The sequence below is a fragment of the Rhododendron vialii genome, chromosome 10a, assembly GCF_030253575.1.
Source record: "Rhododendron vialii isolate Sample 1 chromosome 10a, ASM3025357v1".
Classification (NCBI taxonomy): Eukaryota; Viridiplantae; Streptophyta; class Magnoliopsida; order Ericales; family Ericaceae; genus Rhododendron; species Rhododendron vialii.
This window is the reverse complement of record NC_080566.1, coordinates 31,685,578-31,702,802: the sequence shown is the minus strand read 5'-3', so window position 1 is coordinate 31,702,802 and position 17,225 is coordinate 31,685,578. Positions and strand designations below refer to the sequence as shown.

General features: G+C 38.9%; 2 protein-coding genes across 14 annotated transcripts; both read right to left on the bottom strand.

Moving 5' to 3' along the window:
• Window positions 1-1,123: 1,123 nt before the first annotated feature.
• On the bottom strand, window positions 1,124-5,683 carry LOC131303956 (pentatricopeptide repeat-containing protein At2g22070). 10 transcript variants are annotated; one of them, XM_058331036.1, is made up of 4 exons: window positions 2,525-5,683; window positions 1,905-2,043; window positions 1,723-1,823; window positions 1,124-1,639 (listed from the first exon to the last, which is right to left on the bottom strand). In XM_058331036.1, exon 1 carries the CDS (start codon window positions 5,244-5,246, stop codon window positions 2,901-2,903), a length of 2,346 nt encoding a protein of 781 aa, XP_058187019.1. In that variant the 5' UTR covers window positions 5,247-5,683; the 3' UTR covers window positions 1,124-1,639; window positions 1,723-1,823; window positions 1,905-2,043; window positions 2,525-2,900. The 10 variants fall into 10 exon arrangements, with proteins under 10 accessions (XP_058187019.1, XP_058187018.1, XP_058187020.1 ...); XM_058331035.1 differs by having other exon boundaries at window positions 1,124-1,412; XM_058331037.1 differs by having other exon boundaries at window positions 1,124-1,412; window positions 1,922-2,043.
• A 1,257-nt stretch (window positions 5,684-6,940) lies between these two features.
• Window positions 6,941-16,158, bottom strand: LOC131303957 (glutathione hydrolase 1-like). 4 transcript variants are annotated; one of them, XM_058331040.1, is made up of 7 exons: window positions 15,872-16,158; window positions 13,154-13,500; window positions 11,718-12,236; window positions 10,994-11,229; window positions 10,633-10,897; window positions 9,786-9,923; window positions 6,941-7,347 (listed from the first exon to the last, which is right to left on the bottom strand). In XM_058331040.1, the coding sequence occupies exons 1-7, from the start codon at window positions 15,876-15,878 to the stop codon at window positions 7,117-7,119; spliced, it is 1,743 nt and encodes a 580-aa protein (XP_058187023.1). In that variant the 5' UTR covers window positions 15,879-16,158; the 3' UTR covers window positions 6,941-7,116. The 4 variants fall into 4 exon arrangements, with proteins under 4 accessions (XP_058187023.1, XP_058187024.1, XP_058187026.1 ...); XM_058331041.1 differs by having other exon boundaries at window positions 13,154-13,403; window positions 15,872-16,006; XM_058331043.1 differs by having other exon boundaries at window positions 11,718-12,201; window positions 13,154-13,403; window positions 15,872-16,006.
• Window positions 16,159-17,225: the final 1,067 nt, after the last annotated feature.

Here is a 17,225-nt window from a genome sequence, read left to right as displayed (position 1 = left end):
CATAGAGAATATGCACAATAAATTCAAGAATGTATTCCCTCCATTCTCTAATATTTGTCCGGTCTGCAAAACGAGAACGTAAAAATAATACTCCCTCGGTCCCTTTTTTTGTGTCCAGTATACCATTTTGGGCTGTCCCTTAATAAGTGTCCATTTTGTAAAGTTAGGGGGGGTAAAAGTTGGTGTATTGTCTATTTTGTCTCTAAAAGTAGATTTTATTTTGAAAAGTTAGTGAGTAAAAGTGTAATGATGATGGGTAAGTAGGGAAAGTGGAGGAAAAAGTTGATATGAAAGGTGTAATGATTATGTCTTTTTAATAAGTTGGAATTACGAAGCAGGCCACTTAAAAAGGGACGGAGGGAGTACAATTTTTGCAAGAAAATTTAAATTTTTTTTCAACAATTCACTAGATATCGATGAGTTCTTTTAATTTATGTAAAAAGTTTGAATTTCTCCTTGAAAGAAATGCATCATTTTTTAGTCCTTGTTTTACTTTGGGACAGAGGTAGTATTAATTAATTAACGGCTAATCAGACGCAAGCTACCCATTTCCATCCAAATTGAAAATGAAGAAGGAATTCATCAGGCGTTGAAATTCAAACCGATGACCGTAGGTGGAAAATTGGCTTGTCTTTTGTATTGAGTTACTCTAGCTACACAAGGATGTTACCTTGGTCCATGGGTTCAGAACACTGCGTGAATGGCATGTACAAAAACTCAAATATAATATCAACTCGAAAAGTCATTGTCAAAGCCTCCATTTGTACGTATGATTGACAAGTGTCATGCGCGTTGGCTAGAGCAATCAAATCTGATAATTTGGCATACTGAGGTCTCATGTTCTTGACCCATAAGACATACCCTCCCGAATGAATAATAACACAAGTTGCAAGAATCCTTCCGAAATCTCCAATTGAGCTGCTCATTCTACAAACACTAAATCGCCTGTTGTAATTCTAAATCACTTAAGAGAAGTAATAAGAACGATGCATCACCCTCTATCAACGTCAATTAAGGAAAAGTGTACAGGGAGGTACGTCAATTAAGGAAAAGTGAACAGGGAGCTCCTAGTTATGGCCATGTAACAAGTAGATTTTCCCGATAGACAGCAGAATCCACAATGGAAAGCTTCACACAAAGTTAAACCTATTAAACCCCCAAGAACCAAGTAAAATATACTCCATTTAACGTTTCTGAAATACAAAGCAATAACAATTAGGTCCCACATAGAATGAATATGCTATTCCAGTTTCTTGAGCTTGTCATTAGGTTACACTCAAAGAAAATCTCTTCTTGTCAAGTAGCTGCGAGTTCATTGCCACATAGAAACTCCCAATGTTTTAAGAAGCACACCTCTAGCATGTTGAACAACTTCGTCTTCTACATTTCAACATTGACAATTGAAAGCTTTTCTGCCAAGACAAGTACTAATTGTTTGTTAAAGCCATTCATTGTTACGGAAACAAAGTTCGGATAATATGAAGAACAATACACATGGAAAGATCCAATTTCAAATAAGCATGGAGTGGCGCCATCGATGGTCTATACACATAGTAGTATGTCATACTTTCTTACAGCACTGCAACCCATCAAGAACCTCAAACCAGTGTAATCCACACAGAGAGCATCCCAAGCCGCCCTGCTACCCACATTTGTTACGTTACAAGAACAAATGGGAAATGGGTTGGCATTAAATTGAAAAATTCAAGAGGAAAAAGAGACCTGATTTGAAGTGCAGCTAAACCAAGCATCATAAAGAGAGCCACCATGCCAGAAGAGGTTATAAACCATTGGCATCATCCAAACCCCACGCTGCACAGTATCTACACAAAAGGGAAACCACAATAACGTTACGAAAACACCACAACACACCAAATGAGGCCAAAGCAAGGGAAGGAAACTACCATAATCTCCATCTCACCACTCCTCTGAACTTGTCACAACATCTTCTCCCTCACATTCATCTCCAGTTACAGAGCTCATCTCTCTCTCTCTCTCTCTCTCTCTCTCTCTGTGTGTGGCTTTTATAACTACTTCACTATTCTGTTCTTTGCCAAAAACCACATGCATACATAAACATTGGTTACAGAATATTTTCAGAAGAATCCTTAACTAGATAGCTGCAGCAATCATGTATTCCTGAAGTCATAGTTATGATATTCGGTACATTACAGTCTGGGTGATTTCTTAAGCATGCACAGTAATCCAAATGGACATCAAAGTGATGGACACCACTTGATAACTAAGCCTCCAAAACATTTTAACTGCCCCACCGTAAGACTAGAAGTGTAGGTGGAGGATGTCATATGGTCTGTGCACTAGAAGTTACACCACTGTCATTTGCTATCTTATTTTTTAGTAAAAGGCGAAAGAATAGTTCGCTTTGTGCTCACCATGTGGCTGCGTGTCATTTGCTATCTTATTGGGACAAGTATCAACAACTAATTTTTAGAAAGGATCTTGTATTACACGTTTACAGCAGTTCAAAAAACTAAAAGTACCAGGGGTGGAGATAAGGACATACCAGATTCCATTTCTATGATGACTGAATGAGAACAAAGTTTCATAGTGACAATTCTGCGCCTTGCTGCAAACCAACCTGCCCATGCCAGCTCCCAAGTACCCCAGCCCAAAACAACCAATTTTCAATGGGGAAAAGGCCAGCAGGCCTTCATACACATTTCCCTAATTTGTAATTGGCCTCTCCTCCAAATGAATTGCCATCAAAAACCAAAACAGTAGGTCCAGAACAAAGCAGAAAAATCAGCAGAAGGAGCGCCATCTTGTTGTGTGACGCTTAACTTTTGATGGTAAATGTAAGTTCCCTTGATTCTCGACAAGCTGTTTATCAGACTTTTCTTTGTAGTCCAGGTACCTTGAAAGAATATTTTCATTTGCTCCTACCAATAATCACGACAAGAACACAAGCCAGTCCTGAAATGATGAAACCGAGTAGCATCTCTCACAATGATTTCTCTCCCCACAAGTTTGGATATAAATTTGATAGCAGAGTGACAGTCATCACACACTCTAAGGTTCTTCATAACCCTCAAAGTAGTGTTCTCTGGAGTATTTAGCAACCCAAACGCAATAGCAAGCTTTTCACTATGATGTCTAAGAATCTGCTCTTTCACCTCTTCATCAAGGTCATGCAATACCGCTTCAGTGTTGGGAACAAAACCCATCTTTTTTATTTCCTTCCAGATTTTTGCAATCAGCCGGTAGATTGCATCCCTCTGTGGGTGTAACGCGTCTTCAACCCCAAAGACATGGACTTCGCCTTTTATCTGAACCCAACTGAATCCCTGTTCTTTCTTCACCTGTTTATCCTTCATCGACTTCCGAATCTTAGCAGCATCTTCCCATTTTCCACATGCAGAATATGCATTAGCAAGAGCTGAGTAGGCCCCACTATTGTCTGGATCAATAAGAAGCAATCTCTCCGCAGCAACTTTTGCCAGCTCCACATTTTTATGAACTCTGCAGGAAGCTAAAAGTGAGCCCCACACAAATACATCCGGTTCGATGGGCATTTTTTCTATGAAACCTTGTGCTTCTTGGAGCAATCCGGCTCGTCCAAACAGGTCAATCATACAAGCATAATGGCTTGGCGTTGGTTCAATTCCATGTGCATCTTCCATCAGTTTATAATAATTCCGGCCTTGATCTACATATCCCACGTGTATGCAAGCAGAGAGCACACCAACATATGTAATATGGTCCGGCTTAATTCCAAACTCCAACATTTTCTCAAACAACTCTATAGCTTCCTCTCCAAGTCCGTGTTGAGCTAAAGCTATGACCATGGAAGTCCATGAGACAATATCTTTTTTCCAATGTATCAAATTGAATATTCTCTTGGCACAATCGATGCTTCCAGATTTAGCATACATGGAAATTAAACCGTTGCTAACAGAAACAGACAACACTTCTCCTAACCTTATGGATTTTGCATGGATTTGTTCGCCATGATTCAAAGAAGCCAAACTGGAACTGACACTTAATATTGCTGCTAGAGTATAGCTGTTAGGCTTGGTGCCCTCTCTAATCATTGATCTAAAGAGGTTTATTGCTTCATCATTGAAGCCATTCTGCACATAACCAACAATCATTGCCGTCCATGAAACCACATCATGGGTTCTCAATGCATCAAATATTTGTCTAGCTGAGTTCATATCTCCAAGCTTGATATATCCATCCAAAAGGGATGTAAATGCTATTACATTGAGATCAGAAGTGACACTATGCTCTAAAATCTTTCGAGCAATTCCAACCCCTCCTGATTTGGAGTACATGGAAATTAAAGCATTCCCAACAGGCCCAAAAGTACTGAATTCAGTTCTTACTACGTGGGCATGGATTTGTTTCCCAAGGTTTAACTCCTCAAGATTAGCACAAGCCGATAAAACACTGGCCAAGGTGAAATTATCTGGCTTTAAAGAAGTTTCTTTAGACATTCTTGAGAGAATATCCAATGCTTCGCGATCAAGTCCACGCTGGTTGTAACCCGTAATCATCGAATTCCAAGAAACTAAATCTCGCTCACTCATTTGATCAAACTGCGCAAGAGCGAGATCTGGCCTACCGGATTGCATATGCAATGTAATCATAGCATTCCAACTCGTTATGCTCTTCAACTTCATCCTATCAAAAACAACCTTTGCTGTTACTGGATCACCTGACTTTGCATACATGTTGAGGAGGGAATTCGCAACGCTGACATAGCTATTGAGCCCAAGTTTAACAACAAAGGTGTGAACCTTCCTACCTATTCCTAAAGATTCTATAGCAGCACAGGAAGCAAGCACACTAGTAATTGTGAACTGGGTCGGAAAAACATGACACAAAATCATCTCTAGAAACATCTTAATTGCATTTTCAACGCAACCCATTCGATTATAACCGGCAATCATCGACGTCCACGAAACAGAATCAGGCTCGGGCATTTCCTTAAAAACACGGTAAGCATCATCAATCCTGCCCTGTTTCGCATAAGCTGATAGAATCGTATTCCAAGAGGTTGTGTTCCTACTTGGCATTTCATCGAATACGTGGTGGGCATCCGACAGAAACCCACTTTTGGCATAGCAATTGATGAGATTATTCATCAAAAACACACTAAGGTGAAGCCCGGATTTGATTATCTGAGCATGAACCAACTTTCCGGCAAATGGGTTTTTGGTCCTAAGGCTTGTTTGGAGGAGTGATGCATAAATATCGGAAAGAGGTTGAGTATAAGACTCCATTAGAGTTTTCTGCAAAAGAGGAAAATCTTTCTATTCTATAAATCTGCAAAAGAGGAAAATCTTTCTATTCTATAAATGTATAGATTTATTTACGTATCAACTGATAATGCATTACTAGGTTCGTAATTTACATGCTCCAAACACAAAATGTGGAAGTAAAAGATCATAGAAATTCAAACAGTTGGGTGGCGGGAAATGAAGATAAGGGCACGGACGGCCCTTCGTATTCTTTTTTCTTCCTTCCGTTATATGAACGGAGCGAAACTCTGAAGTTAACCAGTCAATAAATCCTTGCGAGGTTTGAAATGTAGAGTTTGTTGGAAACTGGGGAAAAGAAAATAAAGGAAACGAAAATTATTCACGGGGAAAACAAAGAATCAAGGCATATTTTCCTCCGCACTTTCCTCTTCCTTTTCTATGTTTTCCCCAAGTTACAGGCCCTTACCCTTTGTAGCCTTGCAACCTTTCCCATCATTTGATTTGGTTAGCGAGAAAAATATATACTAATAGAAAGTAAAAATGAGAGAAAGTGAAGTCAGAGAAAAGAAAAAGAATTATTATTTTCTTGCTTCCATTAAATTAGGATGAAAGTTTTGCAAGAAAATAAGAAAGTCAGAGTAATTGTTGTTGATTCTCACAAGAAAACAAAATTTTCCTAAAATTTTTGTGAAAAAAAGTAAGACAAGCTCTCTAACTTTAGAGGATTATAGGGGAGAAGTTTGCTTTCTACCACTTCTTAGGATATTTACAGGAAGTGAATATCAAAAAAGTATGGAGTATTATTTTTCTCTTTCTTGCACTTTCTATCATTATCTTGCTAATCAAACGGACCCTTTAAAAATAAGTGATTTAGTTGTCATCTCATGCTCACTTTAATAAGCCCATTGGAATTTATATATTTTTTTTATGCCTTGATGGATGGGTGTGTACTGTTTGATAAAAAGACTTCCTACAAATTACTACTAATAAATAAATATCCCCGAACACTAAAAAGTGTTTGATTTACTTGTAAGAATGTCTCTTTAAATCTTCTTAGATAAAAGGTACAATAAACATTTTACATTTGAATTCCTACGATATGTACCCCTTACTATATATAGAAATTCATTGTAAATGAACATAAATTGAAACCAACAATTTTGAGGTCATGACATTTTTATTAAAATACAAAGATTACTCCTTTCAGCCCCATTTGTTGGTTCTTTTGGGGATTCAAACCTTTTCAAACAAAATCATCATTTCACTTGTCATATTTCCACTCTCTTTTTGCCCTTTAAGTTTAAAACATCATCATTGCCTTTTCTTATTGCTATTAAAATTTCAAAAGAGAAAAGGTAAAACAGTAAACTCAGTCCAAAAAAAACACTTTTGTTTATTACTATTACTTTTAATCGGGACAACATTTTTGAGAAAATAAAAAAAATAAAAAAAGACCAACAAATACGAACAGAAAGAGTACATGATTTTGGGACAATTGCAAGTTAGTATAAGTTTTTACTTTGAGGTCATGAACTTCGATGCAAATGTTACAGATCTTGATGCAAATATGGCAAATGTTATGAATTTAAGGCGATTCAAGAGGTGCAAACCGTATGCATCCATTTTCCAACTTCTAAACGCACCCAGAATATTCTCTCCTAACCAATGCTACTTGGCAACTTATCCATGGTTATCAAGTATACTACGATACTATGTGCATAAAAGTAAACCACTTCTTTCCAGCTTGAGAAAGCAGCAAATAAACTGAATTTTTTTTGTCCTAAAGAAAGCAGAAAATAGACAAATTTTATTCACACCATTGAAGATCATAGGACGTTGAGCACATAAAAGGAAACCATTTCTTCGGATTCCTAAAAAAAGCAAAAGAAAATTAGAAACCAGCTGGATATCCACCCTTTCTTGGGTCGCTAACCCCCACAAGCTCCCCAAACTTTGAAGAAGCCTCCAGCTCTTGAACAACAAGTTGGCAAATAGTCCCACCAGCAAGGCCTTCTAAGGTATGGCCCTTCTTTTGTAGGGCTGCTCTTGTCTCTGCAGGAACTTCAAAGTGGTCTCCAGTCACAGTTGTCCAGTTTTCGTAATATAGGATATTAGGAATCAGCTGCATAAACAATTTGTGTCAGGACTAAGATTGGTTGGTTACTGTTTGTTTGTTTGTTTTTTTTTTTATAGGCAATTGGTTGGTTACTGTTGGGAACATGTGTGAAGATTGAGTCCCACACCGGATAAACATAAAAAGAGTTGGACCTTAATATACAAATTAGATGGCGCGCCACTTACAAGGCTTGGCCTTTTGAGTGGATGTGGGTCTGTTGGCACATAAATTTCAACCAAAGATTGATAAATATTATTAATATATCATATGTTGGGCTTGCGAACTAAAAGACATATAAAGAGCCTAAATGCATGTTGACCCAGCGAACCCGCGAATCAACGAACACATGTTGGCCCGACGAGCCTGCGAATCAACGAACACACGTTGGCCCGACAAGCCCGCGAATCAACAAACACGTGTTGGCCCGACAAGCCTAACGAATATATGAGCTTGCGGAAAAAGTTGCAGGACTACAAATTAGTTGAACCATGTAAGCCCATATCTCGTAAGGCCTACAAATCAAATATTCGGTTGAACCATGTAGGCCCGCATTTCGCAGGGCCTACAAACCAAATATGGGTTCACGTAGTCTCAAATTGATACTTAGAGCTGCAGAAGAATATTACAAGATGAATGTCGGTTGAACCATGTAGGCCCGCATTTCGCAGGGCCTACAAACCAAATATGGGTTCATGTAGTCTCAAATTGATACTTAGAGCTGCAGAAGAATATTACAAGATGAATGTCATCTGATGCAACCAACATTCAAAATTTAAAGAGACTGAGAAGATATGATATCATCCTATCCTCTGGCAACAACTATTCAAATTCAAAGGAATTATTTGGCTGCCAAGCATCTGATGAAGGAAGCCCCTATAAATATGAGATCCATCATCAAAGGAAGGGATCCCTGATCTATATCTCTCATCTAGACCTAACATCTCTCTCATCTATCTCTCAACTCTTCACCATCGTACTCTCTGCCCAAACTATACAAACTATACACACCTCTTCTCTCAACGTAGAAAATATACAGAGGGAGAGAAGATATACTCTATTCAAACAAAACCACTACAATCTTCAACCACCAAGCAATCTACCCGCTCACTACCACCTGCAATCTTCAGCAAGCTTCGAAGATCAGTAAGAGTAAGCATACCAAGTGATAGGTAAAGGGTTCCAATCCCTCTAAATGTATCAAATATTCTCTGTTTTGATGTAAACAAGGGTTTTAAACCCAAATCATCAATAAAATTAAATTATTCTAATCTGTTTCCTATTCTTTATTCTTCATTAATCGGAGGTTTTACTTTTTTAGTATGTAATTAACGATTTGAAATCCAAATCGGAAATAGGAGCTTACATATAAACAATCAACATTGTTCGCTTGAACAGTGGATATTTGAGATATAGATTTCGAAGCCTGGGTAAATTCTACGGTTCAAAATTTATGACTACAGGGTCATTCAATATATATTGGGTCCAGGTGATGTGGTGTGGACTCTGTGAATAATCCTCAACGGATTGGGCCTACGCGCACACGAGAAGACCTCAGCCGGATCGGACCCCTTAACAGTTACTCATGAGGTGCAACATATAATCTTAGGTCCCTTTCGATTGTTAGGATCTAAGCTATGAAGCACCGTCACTTTTAGAGATCACAATATCTGGACACTCCAGGAAACGCGCGGACACGTGTGGGACACGCCTCGTGGCATGTTGATTATTTCAAAAACTTTTATGGGGGACACGGGGGGACATGATGGGCACACTGCAAGGGGATTAGTATACATTTCAAAAGCTTTTCAGAGGTAAAATGTTTATAACTTAAAAAGCATTGGGCTAAAAGTGTTATATAAAACATATGTGTGGATGTAGGTTAAATCACATAATCCTTTGTAGAGCCATCCGTTCTCGCTCTACCCTTGCGCACTCAATCCTAGCTCTCGTGAATTTTAGCAGAATGTCGCGTTCCTGCTCCTGCATGCACATCCGTATTATGTGACTTGGGGTACATGCATACACTCATGGTCAATGCTTTTGATAACCTAAATATTAGTTGTTACAATGTAGGTTTGCATGACCAAAATATTATTTCAAAAAACATGCCGTGAACCCTGTTCTTACAACGTGGGTTTGCATAACCAAAATATTATTTAAAAAAACATGTTGTGTCCCAATTTTTTGAGAATCGCTACGTCTCATATTCATGTTCGAATCCCCCTGCCGTGCCCGTGCGAAATAGGATTTAAGGTATCAGATTGTCCCTGCATCTGGTGGAACTTTCTGCAATTAGATGAAAAATCTGTCGAATATGAAATCCCAAAAACAGGGGTTATATACCATCATGAGGATGTGGTGCGATTTATCCCCCTCACTAGTAATCCACAAGGACTACAAGTTCATCCTGTCAAACAAGCGGGCCTACATTGGAATCGAATTACCTGATGATAATATCTTGGAGCCATGATAGAAGAAAACGGGTCCATTTTCCTGGCAAAATGATTCAAGAAGACCTCCATCGTCCCAGCAATAATCATGCTTCCCCCACTTGCACCTACAACAGCTTTCAGGTGTTCACCCTGCAAATGAGAAATGAAAATGTTGCATAAAATGTTTTAACATAAATACTCTCTAGAGAAAAAAGTTTCATAATATTGAACAAGTAGTACCACATCAAAATGCATTTTGAGTTGGTTAGGATGTGGCAAGTTAAACGTGAGTTGTTCAACAACTCACAGGAAGCTATATAAGGAAGCACTTCTAAACCCTAATACACATACACGTCTGTTGACCTTACATAAACATGCCCAACAATTGTCTGACATGGACACAACATGAACACGCTCTGGACACGTGTCAGACTCACTTAGGTATATGTTCAACATCCTTATATTGTCCAGTAGAGAGTGAGGACACAATAGGATGCGCTGGGGGCATGTTAAGACTTAAGAGCACATTAGAATATCAAATATGATCTTTAATGTTGGCCCAGAGTAAAAAAAAATGTTCATGGATGCTTAGTTCATGAATACTTATTTACCAATGGTTGATTATCTATTGGTGTCTTTTACCTTAATCTAACAACAATAATATCTTTGACATCTATATGAATTTCATAAGCTACACCTATACTAAAATCTTATATTCAACGTGTTCGTGACCTAATTGTTGGAAAAATGGTGTGTCCGGGTTCTGTCACATTCGTGCTTCTTAAACTAAACCATCATTAGGATTCATGACAAACCAAGAAGATTAAGCACAATTCATTAAGCAAATGAGCATTATTACCTTGAGGATAATAGCGGGTGTCATAGATGACAATGGCCTTTTGAAAGGACGAATAAAGTTGGCAGGTGCTGGAGGTGCATTTCCAGCAGAACTATTGCCAGGAATGGAGAAATCAGCCATTTCATTGTTAAGGACTATCCCTGTACTCGGAGACAAAAGATGAGCCCCAAAGTATGAGTTGACAGTAGTGGTCATGGAAACAGCATTTCGCTGGCTATCCACAATGGAAATGTGACTGGTTCCATGATCCTGGATCAGATTCCACCTAATAAGAATTTAAAAAATCAACAAAATCAACCTCAAAGCTTCCATGATATATAATTGCAAGGAAGTACAAACTCGAAGAGCCAAAGGTCCTTACCGTCCGCCGTAGTGGTTGGGACTAAATGTCATGTTATCCAATATGGTTTTCTTCAAATCGGCCGCAAACTTAGGAGAGAGCATATCAACTAGGACCTCGTTGACATTAACAAAATTGGGATCACCAAGAGACATCCTCACAGCAAAGGCATGTTTCAAAGCTTCAATTTCTCTATGGATTCCAAGGGATCCAGAAACTCCCATAGGAAATCCGTATTGAGCAAGAATGTTCAGTACCTGTTGAAAGTGAAAGTGAAAAGGCCATTATTTTATGCAAACCGACCTTTAATGAAACGTTGTATTGAGAAGTAAAGAGAAAAGCATGTAAGCAGATTAAATTCTCTTCTTTTTACTTCTAATTAGGAGATATACTAGGAGCAGTTCCGTTCGGTCTCTATCTTCGAAATAGTGATGAAAACACTCCAATCAAGTTTTACGACAAATACAGAGACCCAGAAAGAAATGGAGAGGGGCTTCGGCATACATGAAAGCTAGGTATAACTCGTGAATATATAGATCCAGTGTATATAAAGATGGTACTGTAAGAAAGTATTGAGTCATAGACAACACATACAAAATGAGACTAATGTTCGATGTACTCAATAAAATGTTCGATAAAATTACAATTAAGATTTTGGAGGGAAAGTAGAATTTTCGAAATGGACTTGGTGAATATAAAATGATGTTCGAGTCTCCACGTTAAATGTGGTTGGAGTTATTCTTACAAGTATCATAGCAGCACCGCCAGCAGAAGGAGGCGGCATACCAAGTACTTTAAGCCCAAGAATGTCAGCAGACACTGGTTCTCTATGTTTAACTTGGTAACGCCGCAAGTCCTCCATGGTCAATATCCCTCCAGCTTTCTTAACATCTTTGACCAAATTCAACCCAACTGATCCATTATAAAATGCTTCCACACCATGTTCCGAGATTTCTTGGAGTGTCTTTGCGAGCTTTTGGTTGCGGCATAAATGACCTGGCTCCAATAGGACTCCCCTTGATGTGAACAAGTTGTGAAGTCCCACATCTGACATGATGCCTGATTCCGTTTTAACCATCTGCATGTGGAGATAGGGTGAAATCATGAATCCGTTTCTGGCTAGTATCTCAGCTGGTTTGACAAGCCTCTTCCAAGGGAGCCTTCCGTAGAGTTTCCATGCTTGATGAAGGCCTGCGAGTTCCCCTGGGACTGCTACGGAGAGTGCACCACTATATTTCAGAGTAGCATTTCCAGTGTACATGTTCTAGATGGGAAGAAATGGAAATGAGGGGTTCAGATCATTTTGGCAAACTAAAAAGTACCTTAAAAGTTAGAAACTACTTCAGTGACTGCTATAAACATAAGTTCCGCAAGGTAACCTACTAGGTATACATACGAAAAATTGTCGTGAAGGAGCTTTTCCACACTTATCATTGCAAATATGACTCAGCAATGAGTGATGGAAAGGAAAATGTGGGCTTACTTGATAGCCACGGTGAAGAAAAATAGATGAAAGTAAATATCCCCACTACAAACAATGGTAATGAGAAAATGTCCTTATTGGCAATGTACCCCAAGATGGCACCTACGAAGCCCACACCACAAACACACACGCACAAGCCTGAAAACCAGAAGTAAGGCTTACCAAGCACAAAAGAAGGGAAGAAAAAGATAACCAAAAATAAGAAAAAGGAAAAACCAATTCAGGAAATTGGATTGGACAATTTAACCTAATGGGATGGGAAACTTTTGACCTGGTGGATCATCCACAGAAAAAAGGAAAAAAAAAGAGCAAGGCACACCGAAATTCTTCAGCTTCTGCTCAAGCAGACGCAGACAAGATGTGACAAATTTATCAAACAGAACCAAGAATGGGGTTTCAAAAAAAGAATGAGGTTTTAAGTCTGGAAGTCATGAATGCTGAATATTCGGGAGAATATGATAGTTGCCTGGAAAATAACTACAAAAGGGTCCTTATTAGTGAAACTCCTTGGTTTTTCACCTAAATTTTATACTGGTTAACGCATTTGGCCTCAAAGGCTCCAACCCAAAACCAAAAAAATATATCCAAACAATATACACTAAGAGAGCCTCAATGATCATGCATTAGGTTTGGGTGCAACGTCAAAAAAAAGAGAAGAAAACTAACAAAAGGGGGTAGATAGCACCCATATTGAGTACCTCTGAAGCTTTTATAGGTGCAGTTTCTCTCATGTCAAGGGCCTGTGTTGTTCCATCGGCTAACCTGATAAGCATGAATGCACCTCCACCGATGCCGCTTGAAGCTGGGCTCACAACACCTAAGCACAGAGCAACAGCTACTGATGCATCAACAGCGTGACCTCCTTCCCGAAGAACATCCCTCCCAATTCTGGAACATCGACCATCATCAGCGGCAACTACACCTCGACGTGCTGTGACTACCTCTCGTCTAGAAGAATTGAATGCGGAAGGATTACTAGCACTTGACATGAATGACAATAGTGAAAAGAAGAGAAGTGTTATGGTGGGCCATGTTGACAAAAGAGCTGCAAAGAGCAAACAACATGAAGGTCAGTGGATAAGGTCAACAGTTCATTCAGTCCAAGGTTGGTAATAGTTTGGACACTTTCCTATGGCTGGATAATTGGCATTCCCTCGGTCCGTTATTCAAAAAATATGGTGATAGGGTGGCTTTCAACCTTGGAAGGTCCCTCAATGCCAAGGTATGTTCCATTATTGTTGATGGTGGGTGGCGTTGGCCCCATAGTAGGAATGGTATTGTTAGAGAAATTATTGCAAATACTCCCTTAGATCTTTTGTCTAATCAAGAGGAAGTGGATAAGGTCATTTGGTTGTTGGTTCCATGTTGTGTGGCATCAGAGATTTGTTCCTCGTTGGTCCTTACTTTTATGGGTGGGTATTTTGGGGCATTTGGCCACTAGAGACAGATTAGTGGCACGGGGGATCCTAAATGATAGAAGCTGTACATTGTATACTGGAGGACTGAATCCAATGGCCATATCTTCTTTGAATGTCAGTATGCTTCTCAGGTCTGGCTTAGTGTCAGGACCATATGTGGCATCCCTTCTTCTGCTCATGATCTTAACTCTGCTGTTTTGTGGGGCTCTCAATTCTGCAATCAAGGGACAATTCGTTCTTTTCTTTTCAAACTTTCCTTGGCTGCATCCATTTATTATATCTGGAAGAAAAGAAATGGTCGTGTCTTTCAACAGACTGGCCGTGAGGCAGATTTTGTTGTTGGCCAGGTGACGGAGGAGGTAAAAGCTTGTGTTCTATCTTGGCGGAAAATGCCCAAGTCAGTGGATAATGTCTGCCTTGGCATGGCCTGGGGTCTTCCTGAGTTCATTTTTTTGTAAATTCTGCCCTTAGTTCCAGTTTTGAATTTTGATGTCTAGTTGATACTCAGTTTGCTTTTCAGGTAGAGCCTGCTGTTGATGTATAGTTTTTCCAGGTTTAGTTTGTCTTTTGGGTGAGTTCTGGTTGTTAGTTGTCTTTGTGCTCAAGGCTATTTCCTAGAGGTTTTTGGGCTTGGTCCCTTTATAATAACGCCAAACCAAACCGATGCTATGTGCTCAAGGCTATTTCCTAGAGGTTTTTGGGTGAGCTCTGGTTGTTAGTTGTCTTCGTGCTCAAGGCTATTTCCTAGAGGTTTTTGGGCTTGGTCCCTTTATAATAACGCCCTTTTCCAAAAAAAAAATATATATCAAGGTCAGTGAGTCTAGTTCCCTAATAGTATATTGAAGGCAATCAAGAGCTTCAAAAGTCCAAAAGGAAGAACAATTATCAACTTCTATTGCTTTGGCACTGCCGTATCCATTTCAAGGCTAGAAAAGCCGATGCTTTCTTCGGATTTCCAGATCCGGGAAGCTCCAGAATAAGCTCCAAAACCAGCTTTTAAGTATCTTAACAACGTACTTGTTGTGGACTTGAATATCAGAACGCAGTAACACCTTGGGTCCAATTAACGTTCTCCTACTAACTGGTTTTATGTGTCCAAAACTTCATTTACGCACCCATCTCCCTATTGGTGAAAACTGTATGCACCAACAACTCGACCAAAGATATATCAACTTCGGCCCAATATCAGAGTTGGCGCCTATTCCCACAAATACTAGTCCCCCACCCCCTCGAGGTTCAGATAGTGGTATCTTGGCTCCCACTTTCAGAAATTTCTTCCAAATCTTTTCGGTACTTATCGATGTTTGCAGCAGTATCTTTCCATATTCTGAACATGAGCCACTTCTAGAAAGTATTTTCCTCTTTTCCTTGATTCATCAAGTTCAGTAATTTATGTGTGCTTAATATTAAAGTTATTTCTCTCCCATAAACACAATCTCGCCTAAATGCGTTGAAGTAATTCCAAAAGCTGGTAGATCACATTCAAATTTTGACACTTTAAATCGTTGAAAACACAAACTATTAATGTCTAGTTATCAGGCTCAAACTTGGTTACATTTTATGTACAAATATTCAAAAGGGAAATTTGCACTTACACCCCCTGTACTATCACCGATTCAAAGATACACCCCTTGTACTTAAAATTTAAGCACTTAGTGCTTAAATTTGAAGTAAAAGTGGGTGTATCTTCAAATTGGTGATAGTACAGGGGTGTAAGTGCAAATTACCCTATTCAAAACTCCCCAGAAAAATTATATGCCACAATTATTTATCTAAATTTGAACCCATGAATATCCCTTGCTCTTTATTCAATTTCTACGTTCATTTTGATAATCATTAAAGCCAATGAAATAGTAAATTACCAGAAAAAGCAATATGCCTATTCACTTGAGATCTTCTTAGCTATCTTTTCCAATACTTGTAGGAAAAGAAGACAGTGGAATTTGTAACACTTTCTTTGAACTTTCTTTTTCCAAATGTCAATAGAAAATCACTTACATGGCATGATCTTCTTTTGCAGGAATTGAGGTCAACCCCTTTCAGAAAAACCAGCAACTGGGTTTGAAATTGCCGGTCTTCTTCTTCTTCTTCTTCGCCAAATGCCACTGAGGAGAGAGAGAGAGAGAGAGAGAGAGAGAGAGAGAGAGAGAGGGCACACGCGGCCAGTAATTTCCTTCATAAATTGAAGAGTTCATCTTCTTTACGCAGAAGTGGTTTTTGGCAGTCTTTTTCGTCCCATACTCAACGAGCCCCCTGTAAAGCGAACTCTGATTATCCATCCACCAGCCACGCCTCGTTCGCATATGCGTGACCCCCGTAATTCTATGTACCCCGAAATATTACTCTGAAGAGAAAAAAATTTTAACAGGGCCTTTCGTAAAAAAAATTTACGGAGACTAATCTCGGCCGTTTAAAAGTGTTTTGGATTATTCAGATTAAAGATAAATTATTAATGGTAAAAAATATATTTTATCGATAATAGTTTAAAATCGTATCTCAACCGTTGATTGCCGAAACGCACAAGTGAGATTGCGAGAAGCCGTAAAAAAGTTTTTCTCTTTCCCGAAAGTGAAATCAATGATTGAGATTCATTTTGATGTGTGAAGCCCAAACATCAAGTCATCTAAACTACTGGTTTCCCTTTCAGTGATATTTTCAGGCTACCTACCTAGGGGCGGACCCATTATAAGGTGCGTGGGGTCATGTCCCCCATGCCTTTATTTTTAAAAAAAAATTCCCGACTTTTTGTGTGTATATATATATGTTATATATGCTAATGTGTACAATCAGTTGAAGTTTGGTGCAATGGAAAGCAACCTTCTTGGCTTCTTCAAGGAATAAATGGCGAGAGTTGGATTCCCCCACTCCCCAAAGTCTATTTTTTATTGCCCCACTAGCCTTTTTTGGTGCGTAGTGCGCAAATTTTGTTTTTTAAGTTTGGTGCGTAGCGCGTAGTGCCTTTTTTTTTTTTTCAAAATCCACTAAAACTCTTTCACAACCAAGATTTTCCTCACTTTCCAACGTCTTTAATCATTTGTGTAGTACTCAATATGAACCTACACATTGTATTTTTACAGTTTTGGTCCCCGAAACTTGTATTTGTAGAGTTAATAATAGGAAAATAGATGATGAACATGTGATAATTTTGTTTTAACACATATAGTTGAGGTGCACAAATTTGCCGAAGTAGCTTGTTATTAAAATGCATATATACTTTTAAATTATTACATATCATGAATGCTAAAATTATTTTGGTGTGAATGTGTTTAACTGTAACTCACATATTACGGCGTAACAAAAAAAATTCATGCCCCCGCTATGTCAAATTCCTAGGTCCGCCACTGTACCTACC

Excerpts from the sequence above, each read along its gene's own strand:
- LOC131303957 (XM_058331040.1), bottom strand. Across the intron at positions 11,230-11,717 it reads GCGGTGCTGCTATGATACTT|GTACTGAACATTCTTGCTCA; the intron begins GTAAGAATAACT and ends CACTTTCAACAG. Across the intron at positions 9,924-10,632 it reads CACCCGCTATTATCCTCAAG|GGTGAACACCTGAAAGCTGT; the intron begins GTAATAATGCTC and ends TCTCATTTGCAG.
- LOC131303956 (XM_058331029.1), bottom strand. The coding sequence starts at position 5,246 with ATGGAGTCTTATACTCAACCTCTTTCCGATATTTATGCATCACTCCTC.